Source organism: Acinonyx jubatus, chromosome C1, assembly GCF_027475565.1.
Source record: "Acinonyx jubatus isolate Ajub_Pintada_27869175 chromosome C1, VMU_Ajub_asm_v1.0, whole genome shotgun sequence".
NCBI classification, from domain to species: Eukaryota; Metazoa; Chordata; class Mammalia; order Carnivora; family Felidae; genus Acinonyx; species Acinonyx jubatus.
The window spans coordinates 94452811-94480747 of NC_069381.1; the positions used below are offsets into that span (position 1 = coordinate 94452811).

Sequence of the window (27937 nt, forward strand, 5' to 3'; positions counted from 1 at the left end):
GTTTTAGTGTGTGATATCTGCTAAGACACAAGGGGGGGAAGTGGGTGTGTGTTATATGGAAACTCTACTTTCCACTCAATTTTTCTGTAAGCCTAAAACTGCTCTAAAAAACAAAGTCTAATTGAAAAAATACAAGGGAGTATAACTCAGGTATTGTGAATCCCTTACACCTCTGTAAGAATGTTTCCCAATCTGTCCTGAGATCAGACTTGGAGAGGCGAAGAAAAGACAGTAAGAGTATCTGAGCAGCAGGAAGAGGAGAAGGAGGACAAGTGACCAAAGGAGAGAGACTTGAGCATGCTGGAGAGAGCAGAGCCCCTGCAAAATGCACCCGGTCTAAGGATCTAACAAGATTTTTGTAGTTTCCAGTTGTAGTTAGAGCTTGTATCAATATACATCTGGTTTTGTTTTGTTTTGTTTTTTCTTCTCAAGTTAGTTAACATACAGTGTAGTCCTGGCTTCAGGAGTAGAGCCCAGTGATTCATCACTTACATATGATACCCAGTGCTCATCCCAGCAAGTGCCCTCCTTCATGCCCATCACCCATTTGCCCCACCCCCACCAACCCTCAGTTTGTTCTCTGTTATCAGTGTACATTTTGAAGCTCACTGGTAAAAGGTTTATGAAGTACTTTGTTGTTTTCCCTTTTCAAAATTATCCTAGCTCCTTCTTAAATATTGCATTAATATTTCATATGTGTTCATATCACCCTCCATTGTTGAAGACATTTTTTATAGCAACAAAGATAATTTTCTCATTGCCATTCCAGGAGGCTCAGAGAATCGGTGATTTCCTGAGTAGCTAACAATAACCACTCAGTCGAGTTCATACAAAAAGCTATAGCTTTTCTCTTCTCTAGCTTGCCTTTTCCTTTCCTGCAGTGATAGAAGAGTAAATGTGTTCATTTAGTCAAACCTGGGTAGTCTTTTCTTGGATTATTCTGAAATTATAATTGTGATAAAAATAAAATCTAAACCTGTTATTTCCATATGCTATTAAATTTAAAGTGACGTGCTAGTTTGTCTTTCAAGGCTGACCGAAAAAGACTGACATTTCTGTCTAATAAATATGCCTTAGGGTAGTTTATCACTGAAAACTATTGGATTTTTGTTTGTTGGCTTTCCCTTGTGGCTTTGTAACGTGTGATAAGTAATTTCCAGTGGTTTCCCTCTCCAGAGTGCATGAGGTGATTCCCTTCTGATGTGGGGGGATGGAGTTGGTCATATTTTCTTCCTTTCCCTGCTTACTTCAGTCTTGGTTTGCATGGCTTCCCAGGGGATCACGTTTATGGCTTCGACACGTGCCAAGGCACATATGTTAAAGGTCATTGCCTGAGTCTTTGCCTTCCATACCAGTAATTAGAACTATGACTTTGGTCAAGTCATTTAGTCTTTCTGGAGCAAAGCTTCCTTCTCTGAGATAAGAATAAATGATTAATAACTAGTATTGGTGTGTAACACTGCAAGTATTTGCCCGGCATTGCAAATACTCCCAACAGTGTAGGATTCATTTTTTTTCCCTTTATGTATATTCTTTCAGTGCATATTGTATATGCCATATCCAAGGAACGGTCATTGGTTGCTAATAATATGAATGGATGCCTCTAGTTTGCCCTCAACAGTGCCTAGTTTTTTAATGACTCCCCTGCCAGCACATATTGCATATAAATGTTCACTCTGGCTGGCGATTCATTTTTGCCACCTCCACAGGCCTTCCCTTTTGTCACTAGTGGTGAATTTTCTTTCTTTCCCTGTACATCGCTGGAAACTATTCTATTTTTCATAACCCTATCCCATTGTTACCAGTAGTCCTAACCTGGTTAAACCCAGGACACCCTCCCATTTTTTATCCCGGGTTTATCTGCTCAATGAAGAGAAGAGAAAAAAGAATTGGGGAAAATTTGAGCTCATTCCTCAATCCTCACTCCTATTGCCTGTTGTTTTCCCACTTCTTTCTCTTGGTTCTCATCTGTGACCCTGGCTCTAGTGTGGATAGGCGTCATCAGCTTAGAACCCGAAGAGTTCACTGCCTGGGCTGCACCAGGAAGCTCTTGGTTCATGGTGATGGCTCCTTTTAAAACCCAGAAAGCATTTTCTAGGAGCCATTATAAATAGCAATCAGATTTTAGAAAACTACAATAGTTTGGTAATGTGTTAAACAGACTCACCTGAGAATCTACTGCTATGGGCAGGAGGACTCCAGGAAGCGGTTCCCCCTACAGATTACAGGTGACTTTTACAGAAACTTGTGGACTTCAACCCTTCCACAACTGAGGTAGGGGTGGGGGGCTGGCTGCCTCTAATGGAAAAATCAGGCTGACCTTACCTTCTCTTTGCTTTTCAGCCTCAGAAACCACACAAACTTGTAGAGCTTTTGTGTGCCCATTTTGCTAATCATTATACCCTCAGCACCCAGCTTAGTGCCTAACATATAGACACTCAATAAATATTTGTTGAATAGAGGAAATGACAGTGCCATTGTGATTTGTTGCTTTAAAAGATTGCCATAAGGGGCTCCTGGGTGGCTCAGTTAAGTGTCCAACTCTCCATTTCAGCTCAGGTCATGATATCAGGGTTTACTGAGTTCGAGCCCCACATCAGGCTCTGTGCTGACAGTGCAGAGCCTGCTTGGGATTCCACACCCCCCCCTGCCCCCCTACATCTCCCCCACTCACACTATCTCTCTCAAAATAAATAAATAAACTTAAAAAATTATAAATAAATAAATAAAAGATTGCCATAACATTTTAAAGTGAATGTTGTGAATTACTAAATTTTACAGCTTGTTCTCATGTGGCCGCAACACACTGCCTTCTGGTTTTAACGTCAACAGATGTGTCAGTCCTTGTTGCACATGTTTTCCTAAAATATATTTTTTCTGCATAGATCCAATGTTAGTGACTTTAGGCAGCTTCTGACAAGTTGAAAGAGCAGCTTGAGAAGGAAGAGCTATAATTAAGGGAACTTTTGGATATAAGATACCATTCAGAATCAGGCACAAGTGTTGTGTTTAGTCTGCATACGGCTCGGAGGTGATAAAGTTATCTTCTGAGGCTTGAGCTATATGCAGTTTAAGTTGAAATGAATAGCTTGGCCAGAAGTGATACGTCTTGAAGCAGTCTATTGTTAGATAAAGTAAGTAGCAGCTGGGGTCAAAACTGTTTCAGGCCTTCAAGAAAAGCAACTGCCATACAAGATTCTTAAAGTTCAAATGAACTCTCTTTTTATTTGTAGAATAGCTTTTTGTTTTTTATTTTTATTTATTTGTTTGGGTTCTGTAACCTATAAAGATTTTACTGTTATAATTTCTATAATTCTTGTTTGACAACTTGTTGGACTTCTTGGACTAATAAGGCAGCTTACTAATTTTCTTCCTTTATTATTCTTTAGTAATTCATGCTTAGTGGGTTGAAAAGGTTTTGAAATAGTTATGATGGGTTTTTTTTCTTTCTGTTTAAGTAAAAGAGCTTACCTTTGTCTTTCCCTCTTTACCTTCAAAATAGATTTTTTTTTCTGGACATAAAATCTGCTCTTCAACCTTGCATCTCTGAATAAAACCATATGGTTCACTGTTGCTGCTAAATAAATAGTAGGTCACATTGGCAAGGGTTGCATTTATATAGGGTTATAGGGTTATATTTATTATAAAGTTCCCAGATCCTACATACAGAGTTATAATTATAAAAGAGCTTCATTCATTTTCCAGAATCTCTGCTAAAGTGCCAGATTGCAACTACACCCTTCTAGAGCCCCCACTGTGGTTATGTTCTTTTTCTCCCCAAGATATAAAAGCCTCCTCACTCTTCTGTTGCAGCCAAGACATGTTTGGCATGGAACCAGGAAAGTCAGTAGAAAATAGTGTCATATTCAGCTCTTCTGTATTTCAAGTCTAATTGTTACAGAGGCCATTTATACTGTATTTGGTCCTAATTGAACTTTTATATAAAGTGATTTTCTGTTTTACAAGGGATTATGTCAGAGAAAAACATTCTTTATGAAAGTCTTTCTCTTTGACCAGTTTGTCTTCATGAATAAGAACACTATAGGAGTCCCTTCCACATCAAAAGCAAATTACATTGCTCATGAACCAACTGTCTAGGGGAAGCTGGGGTGGAATCACACAATTGAGCAAGAGAGCCTCAGCTCATTAATTCCAAGCAGATCTGGGAGATGGCTTCCCAGCAAGGACTGACTACTCCAGAAGAAGACAGAGGACATCATGGCCATTTAAAAATTTTGGAAAATAAGGGCACTTGGGTGGCTCAGTTGGTTGAGCATCCAAGCCCCATGTCAGGCTCTGTGCTGAATGTGGAGTCTGCTTGGGATTCTCTCTCCCCCTTTCTCTGCTCCTCCCCCCTCCCCAAAATAAATAAATAAACTAAGAAAGAAAGAAAGAAAGAAAGAAAGAAAGAAAGAAAGAAAGAAAGAAAGAAAGAAAAAGAAAGAAAAAGAAAGAAAAAGAAAGAAAAAGAAAGAAAAAGAGAAAAGAAAGAGAGAGAAAAAAAGAAATCAGTGGGCTGTTTGGGACATATTTTATTATTTATTTATCTATTTATTTAGTGGATTGGCTGATATTTTTAATTCCTACACTCTCTGAGTAAAGTACATAAATGAAATCCTAGCTTTTCAAAAAAAGAAACAAAGATAATTACTAGGCAGTCTACAAAACTATCAATTAGAATATTCAGTTAAGTGTAGCTATTAAGAGCATGAAGCTTTCAAATCAAAAGGTTAGCACACTACTATTTAATCGTGTACATTAGGCCAGTTATTTACCCTGTAAGCTTTATCAGTAAAATGATACGGGTTTGGGGAGGATTAAATGAGATACCAAATGCTATTTGAGATGCTCAGTGTTCATTTACTCTTCTTATTATTAGAACATAGGTTTTACAGTCCACCCATTTTGGAACAAAAGTATATTCCATAAAGCAAGAAATACTGATAATAATGCTGTTCTTCATAAGAAAGATTAATCTTTAGATTAAGTCTTTGTTGTCAACAGGGCTTATACTTTAGCTTGTGTTTCTTACAGGAATTGTTGGCTTTGAGTTGATCTATCCCTACCCCCACCACCAAAAGTGTGTATTTTCAGACAGCAAGGGTTAAGGGTGTGTTCTGGGGCATGAAACAGATGTTATGTTATGTTATATCCCCCCTCACCGCTATAATGAAAACAGGAAATACAGGGACAATGTGGAAGCCTTTTTAGAATCGATTTTTTTCCCATTGATTTCTTGGTGTATTTTTCTATTGTTTGATTTGGCATACTGTTGTTATACTTTGTTGTTCTTTTTTTTTTTTCATTTTTTTAATGTTTGTTTTTGAGAGAGAGTGAGAGAGAGCCAGTGTGCGCACAAGCAGGGGAGGGGCAGAGAGAGGAGGAGACAGAATCCGAAGCAGGCTCCAGGCTCTGAACTGTCAGCACAGACCCTGACACAGTGCTCAAGCTCATGAACCATGAGATCATGATCTGAGCTGAAGTCAGACTGTCAACCAACTGAGTCACCCAGGCGCCCCTATATTTTGTTTTTCTAAACAGCTTATTGAGGTATAATTGACATACAGTAAGCTGCATATATTTAATGTATATAAATTGATAAGTATCAATGTATAGATGTATTCCCTCATGAAACCATTACTACAATCAAGATAATATATCCAATCTCCCCTTGCAAATATTCCTCTGTAACCCTTTTACGTAACCATCCCCACTCCTTCCTACATCCGCACCCAAACCACTAATCCACTAGAGATTAGTTTACATTTCCTAGAATTTTATATAAGTAGAATCCTATAAAATGTACCCTTTTTTGTCCTGTTATTTCACTCAGTGTGATTATCTTGAGATGTATCCATGTTTTTTTTTTTAATTTTTTTTTTTTTTTTTACATTTTATTTATTTTTGAGAAACAGAGTGAGACAAAGTGTGAGCGGGGGAGGGGCAGAGAGAGAAGACAGAATCTGAAGCAGGCTCCAGGCTCTGAGCAAGCAGTCAGCACAGAGCCTGATGCGGGGCTTGAACCCACAAACTGTGAGATCATGACCTGAGCTGAAGTTGGACACTCAACCGACTGAGCCACCCAGGCACCCCAAGATTTATCCATGTTTTTATTGTATTAATAGTTCATTCCTTTTATTACTGAGTGGTGTTCTATTGTATGTATGCTCCACATCGGTTGATGAACATTTTCATTGTTTCTAGTTTGGGACTTCTGCAAATAAAACTGCTTTGAACATTCACACACCAGGGTTTGTATAGACATATGCTTTCATTTCTCTTGGATAAATACCTACGAATGGAATGGCTGTATTACCTAGTGGGTGTATGTCTATTGTTGCTGTTGTTGTTGTTGTTGTTGTTGTTGTTGTTGTTTTAAGAAACTGCCATACTGTTTTCCAAAGTGGTCATGTCACTTTACATTCCCACCTGTCATGTATGTCATGTCTAAGTCTCGTTGCTCCACACCCTCATCAGCATCTTGTATGGCCACTCTTTTTAATCTTAGCCTTTCTCATAGGTATATAATATCTCACTGTAGTTTTATTTTGCATTTCCTTTTTGATTAATGATGTTGAGCATCTTTTCATGAGCTTTTTCACCATCTATATTGTTCTCTGATTTGTTCAAAATTTTGGCCATTTTTAAAATTGAGTTGTTTTTTCATTATTGGGTTTTGAGGATTTCTGATCTATCTAGATCCAAGTCATTTATTAGATACATATCTTGCAAATATTTTCTCCTAGTTGGTGGCTTGTCATTTCATTCTCTTAACTATATCTTTTGAAGAGCAAAAGTTTTTCATTTTAATGAAATCCAATTTATCAATGTTTCTTTTATGGATTTTGCTTCTTTTCCTAAACCAAGGTCAGAAAGGTTTCCTCCTATGTTTTTTTTTTTCTGTAATTTTATAGTTTTAAGCTTTACACTTAGATCTATGATACAACTTCAATTAATTAATATATTATATAGTACAACATATGGATCAAAGTCTTTTCATACGGATGTCCAATTGTTCTAACACTATTTGTTGAAAAGACTATCCTTCCTCTGTAGAATGGCCTTGGCATCTTTGTCACATCAGTTTTCCATATATTTGTAGGTTTGTTTCTGGACTCTTTGTTTCGTTCCATTGATTTACCTTGATGCCAGTACCATATTTTCTTGATTACTGTGGTAAATCTTAAAATAAGATAGTGTTAATCTTCCAACTTGTGGGGTTTTTTTCGAAGTTGTTTTGTTTATTCATGCTCCTTGGCATTTCTATATGAATCTTAGAATCAGCTCATCAGTTTCTCCAAAAATCATATTGGGATTTTTATTGGGATTGCATTGAATCTATAGATAAATTTGGGGAGAATAGACATCTAACAATATTATATTTTCTAATCCATGACAATGGTATTTCTCTCTATTTATTTAGGTCTCTCAGCAGTGCTTTATAGTTTTTAGTGTATAGGTCTTTCCTATCTTTTGTCAGATTTATCCCTATTTCCTATTTTTTATGATATTATAAATGGTGTTATTTTTTAATTTTAATTTCTGACTATTATTGTTATACAAAAATAAAATTGATTTCATATAGATTCATTATCCTGCAGACTTGCTACACTCACTTAATAGTTCTAATAGCTTTTTTATAAAAAGCTATTTTATACAAATAATTGGATTTTCTACAAATAATCATGACTGCAAGTAAAGACAGTTCTACTTTTTTTTTTCTAATCTAAATGCTTTTTATTTTTCTTGCATTATTGCATTGGCTAGAACCCCCAGTACTATGTCAGAGTGGTGAGAATATCGTTGTCTTGTTCTTGACAAGGGGAAAGGGGGAAAATGCTCAGTTTTTCATCATTAAATATGATGTTGGCTGTAAGTTTTTCACAGATGTTCTTTATCAAGTTGAGGCTATTTCTTTCCATTCCTAATTTGCTGAGTTTTTATCAGGAATGAATATTGGATTTTGTCCTGTGCTTTTGCTGTATCAATTGAGAAGATAATTGGTTATGTCCTTGCTCTGTGTCTGAAATAATATCTGAGAAAGAGCTTCATCCCCTTATTGACCTTCTCTTGATCAAGTAGTGTGATGTGTAGTAGCTTTTTCAGCTTTGCTCTACTACTTTTTAGAAATTATAATTCTGTAATTTAATTTTTAAAATTCTGCTGAATAGAGTTCAGTAATTATTTTTCCAATGGCAAAACTTAATAGTAATTTAAAAATCATAAACATCTCAAAAAAAGAAACAGAATACTTCTGGTGCTTTATGCACTGTTCCCTTTAAAGCTGCTTTTATCCTTTGTCTTTATTAGTTTTAATAGTCTATTACCTTCTTATTTTTTGATAAATAATTTTATTATTTTGGATAAATAATTTTTCTAAAGAGGCAAAAACAAACATCATGTTCATTTTTCACCTTCTGATAGAATATTATTATCTCTTTCCTAGGAGTAACAGAAGTAATCTAATTGAAGATTAAAGATTATCTTTTCATGTTGAATGATTTAAATTGTATTTTAGTTATGTCATATGACTAGTCAGGAAATAGACACCCAAGTATACTTGGGGTGCCTGGGTATCTCAGTCGGTTGAGCTTCCGACTCGATGTCGGCTCAGGTCATGATCTCACGGTTCACGTTCGTGAAATCCAGCCCCAGCCCCATGTAGGGCTCTGCACTGACAGCACCTGAGCCTGTTTAGGATTCTCTCTCTCCCTTTCTCTCTGCTATAACCCCACTTGTACCTGCATGCATACACTCTCTTAAATCAACATTTAGAAAAAATATATATACCGTTTCTTTATTATTTCCTAATTATTTCTTAATTTGGACCACAGGAAGATAATTCATTTTAAAGAGGATTTATTTATAGGCAACAACCCTACATCTGAATGCTGCTCCAGAGTGAGTTATTGCAGAATAGGTAGACATAGTATTACTTCTCTGTTATGTTTTTGAGTTAAAAATTCAATACTGGTTTCTTTTATTAAATTTACTAATCTCAGAACACCTATTTATTGAGGAGAGTTGCTGTAGTCTAAATAGCTTTATGTAAAAATCTACTTACAGAAAAAATTTTCTGTAAGTTACTTCCAATTACCTTCAAACAGCTCATGATAACATAGTTATATTGATCTAGTTCCAATTAATTCTTTATAAAAAGTAACCCTTGGTTAATGGCTACATGAATTAGTAATATATCCATGTGGTGGACTATTACACGGCTATTTTAAAACATGATGCATATGAAAAAGTTTTAATGACATAGTAATAATGTTCCTACAGTGTAATGCTAAATTTGCAAAGCAGGTCATAACATTAAATATATCCTTTAATCTTGATCATAAGAATTACATGTGTGCATGTGTGTATACACAGAAAAAGGACTCAAACAAATAGATTGAAATTTGTAGTTGTGGTGTTAATAGTAGTTGTCCCTGGGTAGTGGAATCATATGCAAATTTTAATTTTTTTCTTTAAAACTTCTGTATTATATGTAAATTACTTTAGAATTAGAAATACTTGCTTTTAGGTAGCAATAATTTTATATAGCAGCTTCTTGTTCAGATTTCTGTTTATTAATAGTTATGCCCTAAGAAAATAATTTAGTCACATACTATTCACTTTGTAGGGAAAGATACTAGAGCTAATTAGAACTACAGTTAAATTCTTCCCTGTTTGTTTTTCCTGATATTGTTGATATTATTCTTTTCCAACCCACTCTAAATAACTCAACTGTCTCTGCTTGAAACCCAACCTAAGCTCCCAAGCTATGCAATAAAAAGATCATAGAGTTTAAGGGAAGAAGAAAGGAGGCTATGATAAAAATACCTTTTCATCATACCAGAGTCTAAAGAGGTATCTTTTAAACATTTTGAAATACGTTCCATCATTTTGTCACAGTTCAGGACGTCCATACCCACCCACATATATGTATTGATTAAAACAAAAATTTCACTAAATATATAGTAATTCTATGTCTTACTATAATATTTATACCATGTCATACTATACAACACTATTTTCTTTTTTTTATATACTTTATTTTTCATTAAAGGCAGATTGTGATCCTACTAACCTAGTTTCATTATCTACTTTTAGAAATGTATCCTACAGATGTACTTAGGCCTATATAATAAAGTGTATGTGTAAGGACATTTATTGCAATATTGGTCATAGCAACAAAATGCTGGAAATAACTTGTGTGTGTATTAGTAGCGTTCTGACCAAGTAAATTATGGTATGATTACACAACAGAATACTATGCAGTCATTAAAGAGAATGAGAAATCTTTATGTATAACATTCTCTAAGATATAGTAAGTGAAAAAATAATGCACAGAAAAGTGAGCATAGGGAAATACATCTCACAAAGCCTCTTCTTTGCTTCCCCTTGACTTGGTTCCTTTGAGAATGGTAGGAGCTCCCCAAAAATGTTCTGTCCCGGAAAGGGAATGAAATTACTAAAAGGCATGTATGTTACCAGGTTCAGTGGTGGGTACCCTAGCAGAGAAGAGCCAAAAGAAGCAGGAAAGGCTGTCATATATATGGGCTGTTTATGAGTCGGGTATTTATAAAAAAAAGTAGACTGCATTCTTAAGTGATTAAGTGTCTTTTCTTGCATCAGAAAAACATTGTGGGGTGCCTGGGTGGCTTGGTTAAACATCTGACTTCCGCTCAGGTCATGATCTCACGGCTCATTTATGAGTTCAAGCCCCGCATTAGACTCTCTGCTGACATTGCAGAGCCCACTTCGGATCCTCTGCCCCTCTTCCACTGGTGTGCTCTCTCTCTCTCTCTCTCTCTCTCTCTCTCTCTCTCTCTCTCTCTCAAAAATAAACATCAGAAAAAAAAAGAAAGGAAAAGAAAGGAAAGAAAGAAAGAAAGAAAGAAAGAAAGAAAAAAGAGAAGGAAAGAAGACATTGAGCCGCATGTATAACAGCTCTTAAGAATAATCATCTGATTATCAGCTACTTGCTATACAACTTTTTAGCACATGCCATCATTCATATTACAAACTATGGAATTTAGCAGTTCAAGAGTGAAGGTTCCAAAAAATAAGCAAATTTCTCATTTAATTGACATCTTTCTGTGGCCTGGTTTTTGTATGACTTTGAGGAAAGAAAGGGGGAATTTAGCTTGTAAAATGCTACCTATTTAGAGAACACATCGTTCTGTAGCCATTGGGGAGAGGCTTCAGAAAAGATTATAACAGTGGGGGATTTCATTGCATTTATTCAGCCTGAAACTAAAACAAGTAAAAAAGGGAAACAGCTTATTCCTGTTATTTCGACTTCCTCTTATTGTGTCTTCTTTGCATGTGTTAGCCTTGTGATTTGGGATTAATCAGAAGTTATTTCTAGTGGCTCCCCTTAAAGAGAAGAGAAAGAAAGACAAAGAGGTTGCTTATAAAATTAAAGCCTGTGGTCCATCATTTAGTATTTCAGTATAGCTAGTTTTAGGAAAAATTTGAAAGATAGAAGGAAACCATCTTGTATGTTTGCTGAAAATCTTTATGGACAGGGAGCATAATAGAATGAAGCAGGAAATTTTATTATATGGGCATTTATTTCCTTAGAAAAGCAGAGTAATGTATCTGTTCTACCAAACTATTCGCATCTATGCACAAGGAGGCTCATTGCAGTATTGTTTAATGCAGGAATGGAAAATTATAAACAACCTAAATATCTATCAGTAAAATATATCAATGTAAACTGTTACATCCTTACTATGCCATATTATGTAACTGCTTTCTTTTTTATGAGAAGAAAACAAGCAGTGTACTGACTTATTAGATCTCTAGACACAATAAATGAAAAAAGTACACATACACACATTTATGGATATGCTTGGAAAAGGTCTGAGAGGATACTGATTATACTGAGAACTCTTGAGGTAAAGACATTGGCTTGTATTCAGGAAGGAATTTGGCTTTATCTACATAATTAAATTATTTTATGAGAAAATATTCATTTATGATGAAATTAAAATAAAAATTAGGGGCACCTGGGTAGCTCAGTTGGTTAAGTGTCCAACTTTTGATTTGGGCCCAGGTCATGTTCTCAAGGTTAGTCAGATCGAGCCCCTCGGTGGGCTCTGTGCTGACAGTGCAGAGCCTGCTTGGGATTCTCTCTCTCCCTTTCTCTGCCCCTCCCCTCTCTCTTTCTCTCAAAATAAAGAAATAAATTTTTTTAATTATATTTTTAAGAAATAGAGTATGAAAATAAGAACAACATCGGGGCTCCTGGGTGGCTCAGTCGGTTCAGCATCCGACTTCAGCTCAGGTCGTGATCTCACAGTCTGAGTTTGAGCCCTGCATGGGGCTCTGTGCTGACAGCTCAGAGCCCGGGGCCTGTTTCAGATTCTGTGTCTCCCTCTCTCTCTCTGCCCCTCCCCTGCTCATGCTCTGTCTCTCTCTGTCTCAAAAATAAATAAAAATATTAAAAAAGAAAGAAAATAAGAACAACATTTACTTTGTAACTGTCTTTATTTCTAATTAGTTTATCCTCTCACATAAATCTATGTTAATTCTAAAATACAGTTAAGGGGATAGAGACAAGCCTAGCATGCCTAGGTAAAGCATGAGCTTGTTAGTATCACATCCCTGATTGTCTCCCAAAAAAGCAAAAGTAGATTTCCCACGAATTTTCAGATTCTGCTTTTGAACAGGACACCTAAAATTTCTTCCTTCAAAGCAGATTCTTTCACAGGTGATGGACTCAAGTAGAGCTGACAGTGTATGCATGAGCAACTACGTGATGAAAATTTCAAGAAATGTTATTATCATAGCAGGAGACCTATAACCCTTCAAAGTATTTTTTCCTGGCTCTGTTTCATATCTGCACTTCATAATATTCCATTGTTTAACAACAACATAAAGTATTTTCTGCATCAGAAAGCCAACTTCACCTAGTGAGTTCTAAGATAACGCATAACTTCAAAAAATTATTTTAATCTAATTCAATAGCTATCTCTTCAACAAAAGACTGAACTCGTTGGTAGATAGGAGTACGTGACCGTGTTATTAAATTTGGAAGGCTTTGTTCTTATTGCCTCACATTATTTTACCAATAAAATTTTTGTAGAATTGAGTCAGACTTAATGTGATTTCTTTTTCTTTGCACTGGATTATTGATAATATGGAAATTTATGAATTCATGCTGCTGCGCATCACAGATGATAGATTTTCACCTCTCTCTTCTTTAGGCCTAGTATTTCTCCTCATGGAGGGGTGGATACTTAATCCTATTCAGAACTACATCCCAAATACCTAGAACCTCAGAAGTTCTTCAGAAATATTTGTTATATGACAGAATAAGTTCAGGCTCTTTAAGTCTAACTTCAGTATATTGAAGGTTCAAAATAGATTACCACTTACTAATTAATATTTTTGAGAAGAGAGGCTTAACTATAGTAATATAGTTTCATTACTTTTCCTGCTGATGATTTCCACTTGGTGACATTATTTACATTTCAGCCTGTACTGAGAAGGAACAATTTGTTCTTCAGACAGGAAATCATTGCTTATGTTTGTTTCTGTATTTGTAGTAAAGGATACCAAATAATTGGGATGTGTACCTTTGCTCACTATGCACATGCATTCATATAAAAAAAAGACCATATTTTATTTGTTTGTTTTTTGAAAAACCATATTTTAGTTTTCAGCTGACATATTACCGTGGTGTCCTTTCCTATCAAATTGAGATGTGGTCATCTGCATTCCCTGACTGATTAGTAACGGGAGCTTTGTGTGCCTCATTGAAAATAGTATTTTTTTTTTAAGAGTACAGCTTTGCTTATCTTTCTTTATCTGTCTAGATATATACAAAAATATTGTTTACCAGACTTTCAGCTAAGGACTTCCATGGGCATCTGTCTAAATTACACATATCCTCTCTCTATCTTTCAGAATATACTCACTTATCTCCCATTTCTCCAGTGGGTTTTTGTTCTTGCTTTTGGCTCCCACAGAATCTTCCTCATCCCCCCTTCTCTGGTTGCTTTCCAAATGGATCACTTTTCCCTTTAAAAATCTTCCTTTCAGAGGCACCTGAGTGGCTCAGTCGGTTAAGTGACTCTTGATCTCAGCTCAGGTCCTGATCTCAGGGTCCTGATTTCAAGCCCCACGTTGGGCTCCAGGCTGGGTGTGGAACCTATTTAAAGTAAAAATACTAATATACTAATAATACTAATACTAATAATACTAATACTAGTATTCGTATTAATACTAATATTAATACTAATAATACTAATATTTAAAGTAAAAATCCTTCCTTTCCTGGGACAAATGACTACCACGTGAGGCCAAGAGAAGTCATTTAAGGAAGAGCACTGAAGCAGTCTTAGAGGCTTAGAATGGAGCCAGTTGTTCTATTCCCATTGGGATTAAAATGGTAAAGGGGTCTTGGTTATCCCATTCTTGTCCATGGCAACACTTAAAGTTCCTGAAAGGTGTTGCTACCCCACAGAGTAAAAAGGAAAAACTCTTGTATCTCCAAAGATAACTCCTGTTCTTCCCATCCATGCTAAGCCCCTCAGTAGACTTTTATTATGAAGACAAAGGCAGTCTCGGGTTAGGATTACTTGGAATTAGTAGTAATTAGTGGTCAACTTGAGCATGCTGGGTTTCACCATGTATTTATTCAGTACCTTACTGTAGTGATAAGCATTGTCGGTTCACATTTAAAATTGTCATTAAACACCCATACTGCACTTAGAGCCCACCTTTTACTTCTCGGTCCTGGCTTCTTTACTCCTCTTCCCCTTCTGTTCTCTAAAGACAAACCATCCTTCCCAACTGAATAGCTAGCTGCCTCCCTCCACATTAGTCTGCAGTGACAATAGAAGTTGCCACCCTTCCAGCCTCTGACTTGGGACATATAGCTTGATCTCTCTTAATATGTCATCCTAGATATTCTGTAGGATGTATAATTAGCACGGTCCCTGCTTCTGTTTGCCTGCCCTGACATCTTGCTCTCACTGTGTGTGGCTCTCAAACCACACCTAGTCCCCTTTTTCATTTGACCCTGTCTGTACACTCCCGCCACCCTCCTCTACCCCCACAAACTTCTTATTCCTGTTTACTTGCTACACTTCTCAATGTGAACACTCTGTACTTCTCAGCTAGGCTAATAAGGACCCTCTTCCTGCGACCTTTCCTCTGAGTAGCTTGTTTCTTGCCACGTTTCCTTGTAGTATCAGACTGTTTGCGATTTAAGAATCTCACCTGGAAAAAATGTTTAAAGTCTCATCCCACAATCGTACAGCTCCCTCCATAGAATCCCCTAACTAGAAGAAGAAACCCTTTCAATCTTATTTATGAGCTCTTTTTAACTATGTTAGCCTTGAAGTAGTTTCTGCACTGTTAATACATTGTGAGTTAAAGAGGCTGAGCACACCTCTAATGAAGTTTTTCAAGTTCATAGTTACTTAAAGTATCACACTCGGGTTATAGTCTGCAGTCTGGGTCTCCTTATGCAATACTTCAGAGACAGTTTTTGGATTATATGCCCCCCTCAACCTCATGGTGTTTCCTGTGATTCATTAAGTTGCTGATAGTCCCATTGATCTGCCAGCACCCGCCCACTTCCAGGATTGGTCTTTTCCTTCCTGTTCCTTCTGAGTGTAAGGTCTGAGGCTTAGAAAGTCCTGATCAAATAAATTGTACTTGGTGTTCCTCTAAACATTAATGATACTGTTTAGAAAACATTTAAACAAGCAGAGGCAGTGTGTTTATTTCTGCTCTCAGGCCTTAAACTTGTCTGGCAAATTCTGAGCTCCTTAAGAGCAAAGGACTTCATCTTACTTAGTCAAATCTCTCTTCTCTTATCATTGCCCACATCACTTAGCATTTGTAGTACCCAGCAAACATTAAGTGTTCAATAAAAGCATTCAAAGCATGTGCTCTTGTGAATCAGCCATATGTCCAAAAATTTTCCCAGACTTCTCCAGTGCTGTTTTGGTTGTCTAACCCTAATAACACAGATTTTTTTTTGTTGTTGTTAACATTTTTGTATATTTGATATTAGGCCAAACATGTCGTGGTTTGTAGACATTTATAACATTCGTTAGTTTAAAATAAAGCAGTAAGATTGATTCCTTATTACTTCTTTTAGAATTTATTTATGACAGTTTAAACTGTTTAAAATTTTTTTAAGGTTTATTTATTTTTGAGACAGAGAGAGACAGAGCATGAATGGGGGAGGGTCAAAGAGGAGACACAGAATCTGAAACAGGCTCCAGGCTCCGAGCTGTCAGCACAGAGCCCGACGCGGGGCTCGAACTCACAAAGCGCGAGATCATGACCTGAGCCAAAGTCGGCCGCTCAACCGACTGAGCCACCCAGGCGCCCCAAAACTGTTTAAAATCATAGCTTCAGGAGTCAGACTAATTGGATTCTTTATTTTAGTGTTTTTCATACTTTGACAGGGACACATAGTAAAAAATAGACTATATTGTGACCCAGGGAACGAACACACACACACACACACACACACACACACACACACACGTATGCATATACATACACACACCCCTATATTCTTAGATCAGAAGAAAAGTTTCTTGAAACATTACTCACAACATTCAATGCTGTACAATGTTTTCTGTTCTATTTTATTTTTAAGCTACTGACGGACCCCTACTAAATTGAAATTAATTCCTCCAAAGTCCTAGGGAATATCTGTTTATGTATTACTCATTCAGCTAACAAATTCAGTACTTACTATATACCATTTATTGTACCTCTCCACTACTAACTTTGGCTTTGTGACCTTGGGAAAGTCAAATGTTAGTGTTCAGTTTCTTCTATAAAATGGAGATATAAGTGACGTACACCTCCAGAGGTATGTTGTTGGGGTTAGATTAGATGTGTAAAACACTGAGCACACTGCTTGGCAGGTAATAAGCACTATATAGTATTAGCACCTCCTTCATTGTTTCTGCTGTTATTAAAAATTACTTTGGTTGGAACATCCCATGTTTCTGAAACACTATATATAAAGCATACAATGCTATAACTTCATTTTCCCTTTAACTCTCATTGTGTGCTTTTATATTTTTGAACTAGAGATATAATTTAGGTATAGTGAAACGCACAGATCTTAAGTGATGATACACAGATCAATAAGTTCCGACAAATGCGTACATCCTACATCCCCATCAAGATACAAACATTCCCATCACACCAAAAAGTCATCTTGTGCCCTCTCCTGGTTCCTTGTCCCCCTACACCCAGAGGCGATTGCTGCTGTGATTTTTTTCACCATGAAATTGTGGTCGTATCCAGTTTGGGGCCATTATGAATAAGGCTGCTTCAGACAGCTGTGTGTAAATCTTTTTGTGGATTTATGTTTCCATTTCTTTTGGATAAATACTTAACTGCAGACAGGCGTTTTTCTACCATTATAATTAATTTCCAGATTAACGTCCAAAGTAATTACACCATTTATACTCCCACCAGCAATATGGTGAGCGTTCTAGTTGCTCCATCTCCTTCCCAACATTTGATGTTGTCCGTCTTTAATTTTAGCCTTTCTAGTGGCTTTAAAAAAATTTTTTTTAGTGTTTATTTATTTTTGAGAGTAAGAGCACGCATGTGCGCACAAGTAGGGGAGGGGCAGAGAGAGGGGAGACAGAGGATCCAAATTGGGCTCCTCGCTGACAGCAGGGCCTGATGCGCCCAGGGCTCAAACTCACAAACCCATGAGATCATGACCTGGGGTAAAGTCAGAGTTCAATCGACTGAGCCACCTAGGCACCCCTCTAGTGGTTTTCTAGTGTTATTATTGTTTTAATTTACATCTCTTTGATCACTAATGAGTTGAGCACTTTTTCATGTGCTTTTTGGCCATTTGCATTTTATCTTTGGGTCTGTGATCCATCCTGTATATGGTGAGATAGATGTCAACTCTCATTATAGAGCATCCTGAATAAAAGAGATTAGGATCTAATGTGCCATTAGAGTTATATTCTAAAATTCTAATTTATCTTCAAGAGCATTAATTTGTTCAGTACTTATTGACTGTCTTTACACATTTTCTTCCCCAGCTCAGAAACTTATTTACATAGACCCAGTCCAGAATATAGATGTAATTTGTTTCAACCACACACATAGATTTCCCCCACACACAAAAATAAAACAGAACAAAGACCACAAAACTGAATACATTTATTTCAATTTCACTAGGAGTTTTCATAAGACTCTGTGGAATTTGAATGTTGAAGCAGCTACATTAAGCTGTTTACCCATATTCTATCAACAAGCAGCCTACTAGCTAGAAGTATCACACTTAATATCTGTTTGTACTAAACTTACCATTTTTAGTCTTCAAAAGAATTTAGTGCACTTTAGTCAAATAATAATAAATGGTCATCTATCCTTATGTAAATAGTTGATTTTATAAACATCTGCGTCTGCAAGCTGACTCCAAAGGGAATCTTTGAAGCTCATTCTACTTTAAAGTCAGTTTGCTAACTGTATAAATTAATATTACCTTAAATGATTACACTAAGTAAATCATAGATTTTCTTAACAGCGGAATAAAATATTGACCTCACTAACTATGATAAGAGTAAGGAGAAGCTGAGACATCAGGAAAAAGCTGGAAAGTGAACATCTGTTAAATGTTTTGGGCTTGAGTGGAAATATAGGATATAGGAAGAAGAAAGATGTATGAGGAATGCTTTTTCCTGTGAGTCATTACAGTCTAGGCAGGAAGAAAAAAAAGACAGAAAAATGAGAAATGTTTAATCATAATGCAGAAGATAAATACCAACTGATGATATTACATAAAATGTCACATAGCAGTTCAGGATTAATTACTAAATAAATACTGTTAATGGTTATTCAGGTTCCCAATATATTTTTAGTGATGTATTACTTTGGAGTTATCTGGGGATTGGTGAATTTTGTTTTGCTTTTAATGAAGATTTCCTGGCTTAGTCCAGTTTTACAGAATCTTAAATCTCCAGGATTTAAAACCTCCAGGAGTGGGTTTAGTCATTGGGTCTAAAAGGAAAATCTATACTCTAAACTTGGTTATTGAAAATTTAATTTCTATTTATAGTATTTACTATGTGCCAGGTACTTACAGGAAGCATTCTGTATTACTCATTTAATTTTTATAATAAACCTATAGGTAGAATGTTGCCCTTATTTTACAGATGAGGGATCTGAGGTACAGAGAAGTTAAGGGAATTGCTGAAGGTAAACAGATAGAAAGTAGTAGAGCCCGGATAACAATGCCAGTTATGTTAGACTCCAGAGCCAAAAGTTATTAAAGAAAATAAATGTGTAGAAAGGCTAGATTTGAGAAAATAGCATTTATGGTTAAGTGGATTAATGGGTTTTCAATAATATTTCAGAAGTATTTTTTAAATCATGAAAGTTTTCATGTTAAATTCTGTACCATTTTCCAAAAATTAAAGTTTAATTCAGATGTGGCTAACTTCTCTTTTATTAATATTGTCAAACATTGAAATCCAGTTTTCTTTCAGTAAGTAAGAGGAACTTCTAAAACAAAAGGTGTACTTGTAATGTTATCATCTTTATCCAGAATGGTTTCTTTATTTCCAGTTATTCATGCAGCTACTTATAATTTATCAGGGACTCCAGAGTATAAATTATTTGAAAATTAGTAGATTCAACTTAAATTTGAAAAGGATAGCTTTTTAAAATATATTTTTACTGTTTATTTATTTATCTCTTTATTTCTGAGAGAGCAAACAAGCAGAGAGGGGCAGAAGGAGAGGGCAGGGGAAAGAATCTCAAGCAGGCTCCACCTTGCGAGTGCAGAGTCTGACATGGGTCTCAATCCCATGAACCATGAGACCATGACCTGAGCTAAATCAAGAGCCGGCTTAACTGACTGAAGTCACCCAGGCACCCCTGAAAAGGATAGTTTTAACATGCTTTTGTTGTAGCATTAATTAAAACCATCCTGGAATCATGTTCTTTGGTCTTTCTGGTCTCTGGCAATGGAAGTATTCAGATATTTTTAAAGGCACAAAGTTTATATTGCTGATCACTTCAGAATTGGCAATAAATTGCAAAGATGTATCCTAATCCATTTAGGGTTCCAGCCTGAGTCTTAAATAAAACTCATACTTGAATGTAAACCCCCAGTTAAGTAGGCCTTATCTTCACTTTTCGATATGGAACCATCCTTTATTTTGGTGATTATCATCCAAAGAATAATGATTTCCTATTTTAAGATTGGAAAAAAATGTATAGATAGATAGATATCCACATACACACTTATATATTACTATAATAGTATGCTATTATGCCATATATATAGTATTATTTTCATGTGTTATATTATACTATTTATGTACATTATTATATATGATAAAATGTATAATATATATATTTAAAATAGTATAAATAATCTTGGGGAGGGGAGAGGAGGTGACTGCTTCATATTTCTTTTTGAAGTTTATCATAGCAAAGCTGATAATTTTAGAGAGCGAGCATGGCAGGCTCCAAGGACATTATATGATTTTACTTTAAGCTTTCAGTATTGGTGTGTTTCATTCCGCCTATGACAGGAAAAATGAGTAACAGATGACTGTATGTTTTGTCTGCTGTAGTAATACCTTTTATCAGTGAATCTGTCTAACCAGCCAATTATCTTCCTGTTGTCTGAAATTAAAGACCATTATGTTTTCTGACAATGTAGAAATTTCTCTTCAGTTAAAATACATGTTGTCAGTGAAGTGAAAATAATGAAATTGCAGAAATTGATTGATTTTAGCTATATTACTGAACTCCTCCTCCAAAAACTCCAATCCAGATCATTTAAAATTTCTTATAAAATAGCTGAAATATCATTAGAGTATTAAAACTCAGCCTTGACAGTTTTTAGTACTTAGTAGATACTTGGTCTCTAAATTTTGACTTGAGATGTAAACAATAGAGGTAGCATTTCTAGTCATTCCCCTTGTGGTAGCCAGCCTCCAAGAGGGCCCCCAATGATCCCACCTCCTGATACTCATACCCTTTGTGCAGTCTCCTCCCACGTGTACCAGGTGGGTCTGTGTGACCAATGGAATACATCAGAAGTGATGGTATGTCACTTCTGAGGTTAAGTTCTAAAAGATACTCGCATGTCCATCCCTGTCTCTCCGTCTCTCCGTCTCTCCATCTCTCTCTCTCTCTCTCTCTCTCTCTCTCTCTCTCTCTCTCTGTCATGTCACTTGCTCTGTGGGAAGCCAGCACACTGCAAGGAACCAAAGCCTATGCCAACAGCTTGAGTACAACCTCATGAGACACAGAGCCAGAACCACCCAGCTTAACCCCTTCCAGATTCCTGACCCTCAGAAACTGTGACATTTAAAAACAACAACAACAACAACAACAATGTTTACTATTTGAGTTGCTACATTTGGGAGTGGTTTGTTAGGCAGGAATAGATACCTAGTACACACCCCCAGTAAAGCTGTTTCATTCTTCAATTCTTAACATCTGTTTTTGGTTAATTGTTCTATTAAACCTGTCATCCATACCACTTACCTGACTGAGGCATTGAATTGGCTGAAAAAGACCGTATTCCCCCATTTTCTAATCCAGTGTTTGGTATAATAAATACAGACTTCAAATTCACTTTTCCCATATCTGAGCCCCATAGTAGAACCTGCCTACAAGAATTGTTTTGTGACAAGGAGGCTTTTTTAGATTATTCCACAGATTCTTTTCATTTATGTGCAAAGCCACCAATTTTGTATAACTTGTAATTACCATGCAAGCGATTATGGAATTGCTGGGAAGTACTTCAAGAGAAAACAGACAGGGTAACAGCTGTTCTCAGAGAAGTCTGAGACCTTACCAAAGAAGCTCCTCATCTAGGACTTGTAACTCAGTGATGCTTATTAATTATACTGGATAATAACAGTGTGGGTTTTTTAAAGTCATGTTTTCAGGGATTAGTTAACTATATACTCAAACCTGAGAGACAGCTTCTCAGCAAATCTGTCAAGGTCACGAATCGTACTCCCAGCTCTGCTCTCCCATCCCACTTTTTCTTCTCTGTGCTATTCTGAAAAGGAGAAAGCCATAGAAATATTCAGGTTTACGTTTGCCTTTCTGCCCTACTAAACCAATTTCAGTACTAATAATCATTTCTTTACCATCACTAATCAGACAGAAATGGAAATCATGAATAAAACAATGTGCAGTAAGAACAGTGGTATTTCAACTTTTTAAAGGTTTTTTCCTCTTCTTTTGTCTAAATATTTTTCTGAACCTGGATTTGCCTTAGGACATTAATACCTAGGTTGTCAATCTCAAGTTTGAGGTATAAAACTCAACACAGATGTTCTTCTTTTTTGTTTTTTTTAATGTTTATTTATTTTTAATGTTTATTTTTGAGAGAGAGAGAGACAGACAGAGCATGAGTGGGAGAGGGGCAGGGAGCGAGAGGGAGACACAGAATCTGAAGCAGGCTCCAGGCTCTGAGCTGTCAGCACAGAGCCTGATACAGGGCTTGAACTCACGAACCTTGAGATCATGACCTGAGCCGAAGTCAGACGCTCAACCGACTGAGCCACCCAGGCGCCCAATGTTTATTTATTTTTTTTAGAGAGAGAGAGAGTGCAGGCAGGGGAGGGGCAGAGAGAGAGGGAGACAGAGAATCCAAAGTGGGCTCCGTGCAGACAGCACGGAGCCTGATGCAAGGCTTGAACTCACGAACTGCAAGATCATGACCAGAGCCAAAGTCGGACACTTAACCAACCGAGCCACCCAAGCACCGCTCAACTTAAACAGATGTTCTTGGTGAAAGGAAAACATTGATGAGTCCCTGCTGTTTGACACTATTTCTTTTAAAAGTGTAACTAAAAACTAGCCTTTTCTGTTTTGTTCTCACCATGACTTAAAAAGTATTAAATAGCCAGTTCAGGAATTGGTCTTGTCTTTCTCCATCCTAAAATGGTAGAGAGACTATTTCAAAATTTTACTGAGGATTTGCTTTTTAATTGGGAGCTGAAAAACTAGGATTCTGTCTTGGACTCAATCTTTCAAATCTTTACCCCTTTAATTCACATGCTTACACGCGCACACTCGTGCATGCACACAAACCTGTAGTATGGTCAGGAAGGTGGTTATCTTGAGATGGTACCTTAAAGGAACAGGATTTATTTGGCTCTTCATATTTTCAGTATACCAGTATTATCCAAATACCCCAATAATGTCATCATTTAAAATGGTTGTAGTCAAGCTAGAATACAGGGCTTCTAACGCTGCTTTGAACAGTTGCCAGGTGATACCAACACAATTTAGAGCATAAGGCTAAGTGATTCCTGGATCTTGATCTTGGATAGTCTAACGAAGGAAGCATCACCTTTTCAGCACTGAAACATTCTTCTGTATTAAACCCCGTTTTGCTTTATTGTCAGGGGTGGGGGGAGGTTGTTTTCTGTTTTGTTTTGTTTTTTAAGCATAGCCATTGAATTGTGAATTTCCCTTTTTTTTCCAAATGATTTCCTCTTTGTGGATGATGGTGGTAAGAAAACCTAGCTCCTAAAAATAAAGAAGAAAAGAGAAAGAAAACCTGCTTCTGATGAAATAATTTCTAAACATTGATAAATGACAGTAGTTTTTATGACTAGACTTCACTTGAAAGCTTAAATTATATAGTACTTTGCTGTGGTTTTTGAGAAAGTTTCCTCAATGCTGTATTAACACCTCATTTTTGCTTTTGGTTGTAAAATGTCCCAGGAAACGTTTCCAAGTCTGTGTAGTAAAGGAATTGTTAATGTCACTCTGTTACCTGCATGTAATCTATGATGCTCTTATGAAGTAATGACTTCAGGTCCCTCCTAGTAAAGCTGAGAGAATAGGGAAGCCAAAGACTTATCTTTCTACTCCCTTCCTGATCCTTGGACCCAACTTGGCAACCCAGGCCCTAAAGCAGATTTCAGCCCCCATTCCCTACGCACCTTCTCTCTCAAGCCTGAAGCCCACCAAGCCTGAGGGGGACAAAAAGGAAGGTGGCAGATAGCAGCTGAACAGAGACTAGAGGAAAGGGTAGAATTTGGCAGCAGGTAGAAGGGATTTTGTCTGCACCTGGTTGTGAGTACCTCCACCCTCTTGACCCACCAATAACTGAGTGTTCAAATCACAAATAGTCATAATGTGAAAACACTTTTAGTGTCCTTTACTTATCTACAACTGCCTTGTTACATCCCTAAATATGTAAACTCATAAACTACCTGCTGGTAGTACAAGCATTCATAAGCAAAGGCAGTAGCGTGGTGGTTAAGGACATAGACGTTAGAGCCAGGCTGCCTGGATTTAAATCCTACTGCTTTAAAAAAAAAAAAAATTTTTTTTTTTTAACATTTACTCATTTTTGAAAGAGAGACAGAGTGTGAATGGGGGAGGGGCAGAGAGAGAGGGAGACAAAGAACCCAAAGCAGGCTCCAGGTTCCAAGCTGTCAGCACAGAGCCCGACACGGGGCTCAAACTCACTGACCGTGAGACCATGACCCAAGCTGAAATCGGATGCTTAACCAACTGAGCCACGCAGGCGCCCCTAAATCCTACTTCTGACCACTTGCTAAATGAGTAACCTGGAACAGGTTACTTGGCCACTGTTTAATAATTTTCTCACCTGCAAATTGAAAATGATAGCCCTGCCTTATAGGCTTATAAAATTTAAATAATCTAATGTGAATATAAATGCTTACAACAATGTCTAATGCATAGTTAGCTCTACATAAGTAATTGTCCTCGTTAATGTTATACCGTGCCCCCTCTCCACTGTTGTTTCTACGTTCAGATGGCTCAAGCACCAATGAGATCTGTAGTCAGCAGGTTCCATTCATACTACCACCACCACCTTTAATGTGTAACAACTAGCAATTCTCCCTCCGCAATAGTTTTAAAAAGCAAAATGCTGATGTTTTTCTCTTTCCCAGGCCCAACACAGAGATACTTTCATTGAAGAACGCTATGGAAAATACAACATCAGTGATCCTTTAATGGCCCTGCAGAGAGACTTTGAAACACTGAAGGAGAAAAATGATGGCGAGAAGCAGCCGGTCTGCACAAACCCACTCTCTGTTCTTAAGGTGGTGATGAAGCAATGCAAGAACATGCAAGAACGCATGCTGTCCCAGCTGGCCGCGGCCGAGAGCAGGCACCGGAAGGTGGGTTCACCCAGCTGACCTGTGCCACATAAACTCTTAGGAAGACTTGATAAATAATACCAGATACTTTCTTGTCAGCTGCCAGTTTCCACAGTAAGTCAGCTGGGAGGTCTCCCGGGTGTCAAAAGCCCCACAGCTTACCCCGGAGCCAAGAGATCAGAAAGAAAACACAAGTTATTCAAAATGTTAAATTTAGGGAGGATGCCAGACACATTACTAAAGACGGCATTCCTTCTTGATATGACACTCCAAAACACTGGCTATGTTTTTTCAGCTCTTGATCGTCCAGACTTTGGCAACAAACGGATCTGACCAAGCTTGTAGGTGAACAGAGTGTTCCCTATTTGCTTACTTAAGTGATAAATAACAAGATGAGCAGGTATTTGGGGAATGCTGGATGAGGGAGAGAATTTACCTGACTATAAACATGGAAGCCAATAGATTATTTTCATGTGTTCCTACTTTTGAGTTTCATTGCATTTTACTTTTCGTAAAATGATAAACAGTCCCTAGGATTGTTTACTTTAAAGCTGTTCGAACCTATTAGGAAAGTGTGTGTGTGTGTGTGTGTGTGTGTGTGTGTGTGTGTGTGTGTGTGTGTGTGTGTATGTGTGTTTGGCTCCCGGTCTTACAGCCCCGAGCTAGGAAGGCAGACCTGTGCTTTCCTCTACCTCATCTCATTGGAATTCTAATGCTTATGATTTTATTCCCCAACCTGTCATTTACCGCTGAAATCTGGCCTGTAAAAGGTGCTTGGCTAAAATCTACATTTTCTAAAAGTATTGGTTTAGATTTATACCAGCAAGGGAGACATCAACACATCTACCAGGAAACATTTTATTCTGAAAAATGGGGTCAGTGGCTGCAAATTGATGAACTTTAGTTTACTTTTATGATTGCCTGCATTAGAGAGCCATCTGCTTAAAACGCACCTGACAGATTGCTTCAGCATAGGTCTTGCCCATGATTTTTCTTACTCTTCACAGTGTCCAAATGAAAGGCCAGGGTAGAGATTCTTAACCATGGATGGGCCTCAGATGTTCCATGATCCTCCAGAAAATATACAGAATGCCAAAAGTTTATGCATTTTTGTAGAATGTGAATTTTTTCCCATATCTTTAATTGAATTCTCAGAAATTGTCCGGGACACAGAAGAGTTTAACCTCTGGTCTAGAATGAAGTGAACTAAAGACATTTATGCCCAATTTAAAATGTATCAGTGGCGGGGGGCGGGGGGGTGGGGGGGCGCCTGGGTGTCTCAGTCAGTTGAGTGTCCGACCTCGGCTTAGGTCATGGTCTGTGAGTTTGAGCCCCAGTCGGGCTCTGTGCTGACAGCTGGGAGCCTGGAGCCTGCTTCGGATTCTGTGTCTCCCTCTCTCTCTCTGCGCCTCCCCCGCTCATGCTCTGTCTGTGTCTCTCTCTCTCTCTCTCTCTCTCTCTCTCTCTCTGTCAAAAATAAATAAACAGTAAAAAAAATTTTTTAAATGTATCAGTGCATTTGGGTTAGTTGCCTAAATTTGGGGGGCTTTTACATAATCCTCTACGAAAGGCTTCACAGCATCCTTGTCTGATAGGCAGGCCTTTTTCCCCTTTCCTCCATGAAGCAGTTGAACTGTGCTGAATGGCTGGCTGGCCATGATGCCCATGAAAGGTGTGGTGTTGGGATGATTTGTGGCTCTAGGTGATTAGGGAGAGAAAGAAGTTAAAAATAATTCAAAATTCTTTAATACTATATTTCAACGTAAGTTCCTTTAAGTCAGTGTCAAATATTTTAAATCAGCCACCTGTCTTTTTTAAGTGTTTTATCAAAGTAAAACACTGACTTTGTTACAAATTCAGTAGTACCTAGGGGCTTATAATTAGAGTGTTTATTGGCCCTGTTTGCCTGAGTCCCAGTTGTTGTCTATCGCCTTGGGATAGTCATTAAGAATACCCCCTTTGACTCTCAGAAGTGTTGTGGTTTGAACAGTAAATTATATGGTTACTCTGCTTATTATGAAACACAGAGTTCCCTGATCCACCTCTCCCCATTCCTTCTTCTCCTCAATATTCAGAGACAACACTTTTTTCCTTTTGACCATTTATTTTGGTTGGTAAATTCCATATTTCTAAATGGTATACCATTCCCCCCTTATCAATTCTTTTTTTTAATGTTTGTTTATTTATTTTTGAGAGAGTAAGAGAGAAAGAGAGAGGGAGGGAGCGGGGCAGAGAGAGAAGGAGAGGGGGAATCCCAAGCAGGCTCCATGCTATCAGCACAGAGCCCAATGCTGGACTTGAACTCACGAACTGCAAGATCATGACCTGAGCCTAAATCAAGAGTTGGATGCTCAATCACTGAGCCACCCAGGCACCCCCACCCCCTTATCAATTCTTGACACTTAAATTGCTTCCTCTCATTATAGGTGCAGATTTATCTTGCATCTTGCCTCCCTTTCCACCCTACCACCTTCCCAAAACAAACAATCCCCTTTCCTTACTCACTCTCGGTCGTATCTGCTATTCCCAAATCCTGAGACTGTCACATTCAGTTTCCTCTGAGGATAAACATCTGCCTAATGCCTGGTCAGTAGACACCTAATACTCTTTGTACAGGAATCAGGTGGAAGGGACAAATAACTCCTGGAAAATACAGATTTTGAGCCAATCTTCTTGTTTCCTATCCCTCATCTGACCTCTCCTCAGCAGCACCTGCCGCCTCCAGGTTCCACACCTCTTTGGGGCCTTGCAGGGCGAATCAGCTTCCTCCCCCACACCAAAGGAGCCACCACCTCTTGCCTTCTTCCCTCCTT

At 37.5% G+C, this 27937-nt stretch overlaps 1 protein-coding gene across 2 annotated transcripts in view; it reads left to right on the top strand.

Moving 5' to 3' along the window:
* The window catches only part of CTTNBP2NL (CTTNBP2 N-terminal like), a 51776-nt gene that overhangs the window by 16154 nt on the left and 7685 nt on the right, over positions 1–27937 (top strand). For both annotated transcript variants that reach the window (XM_027058345.2, XM_027058346.2), the window contains exon 4: positions 24915–25145. In XM_027058345.2, the coding sequence (XP_026914146.2) occupies positions 24915–25145 (231 nt within the window). The remainder of the gene's footprint in view (positions 1–24914; positions 25146–27937) is intronic.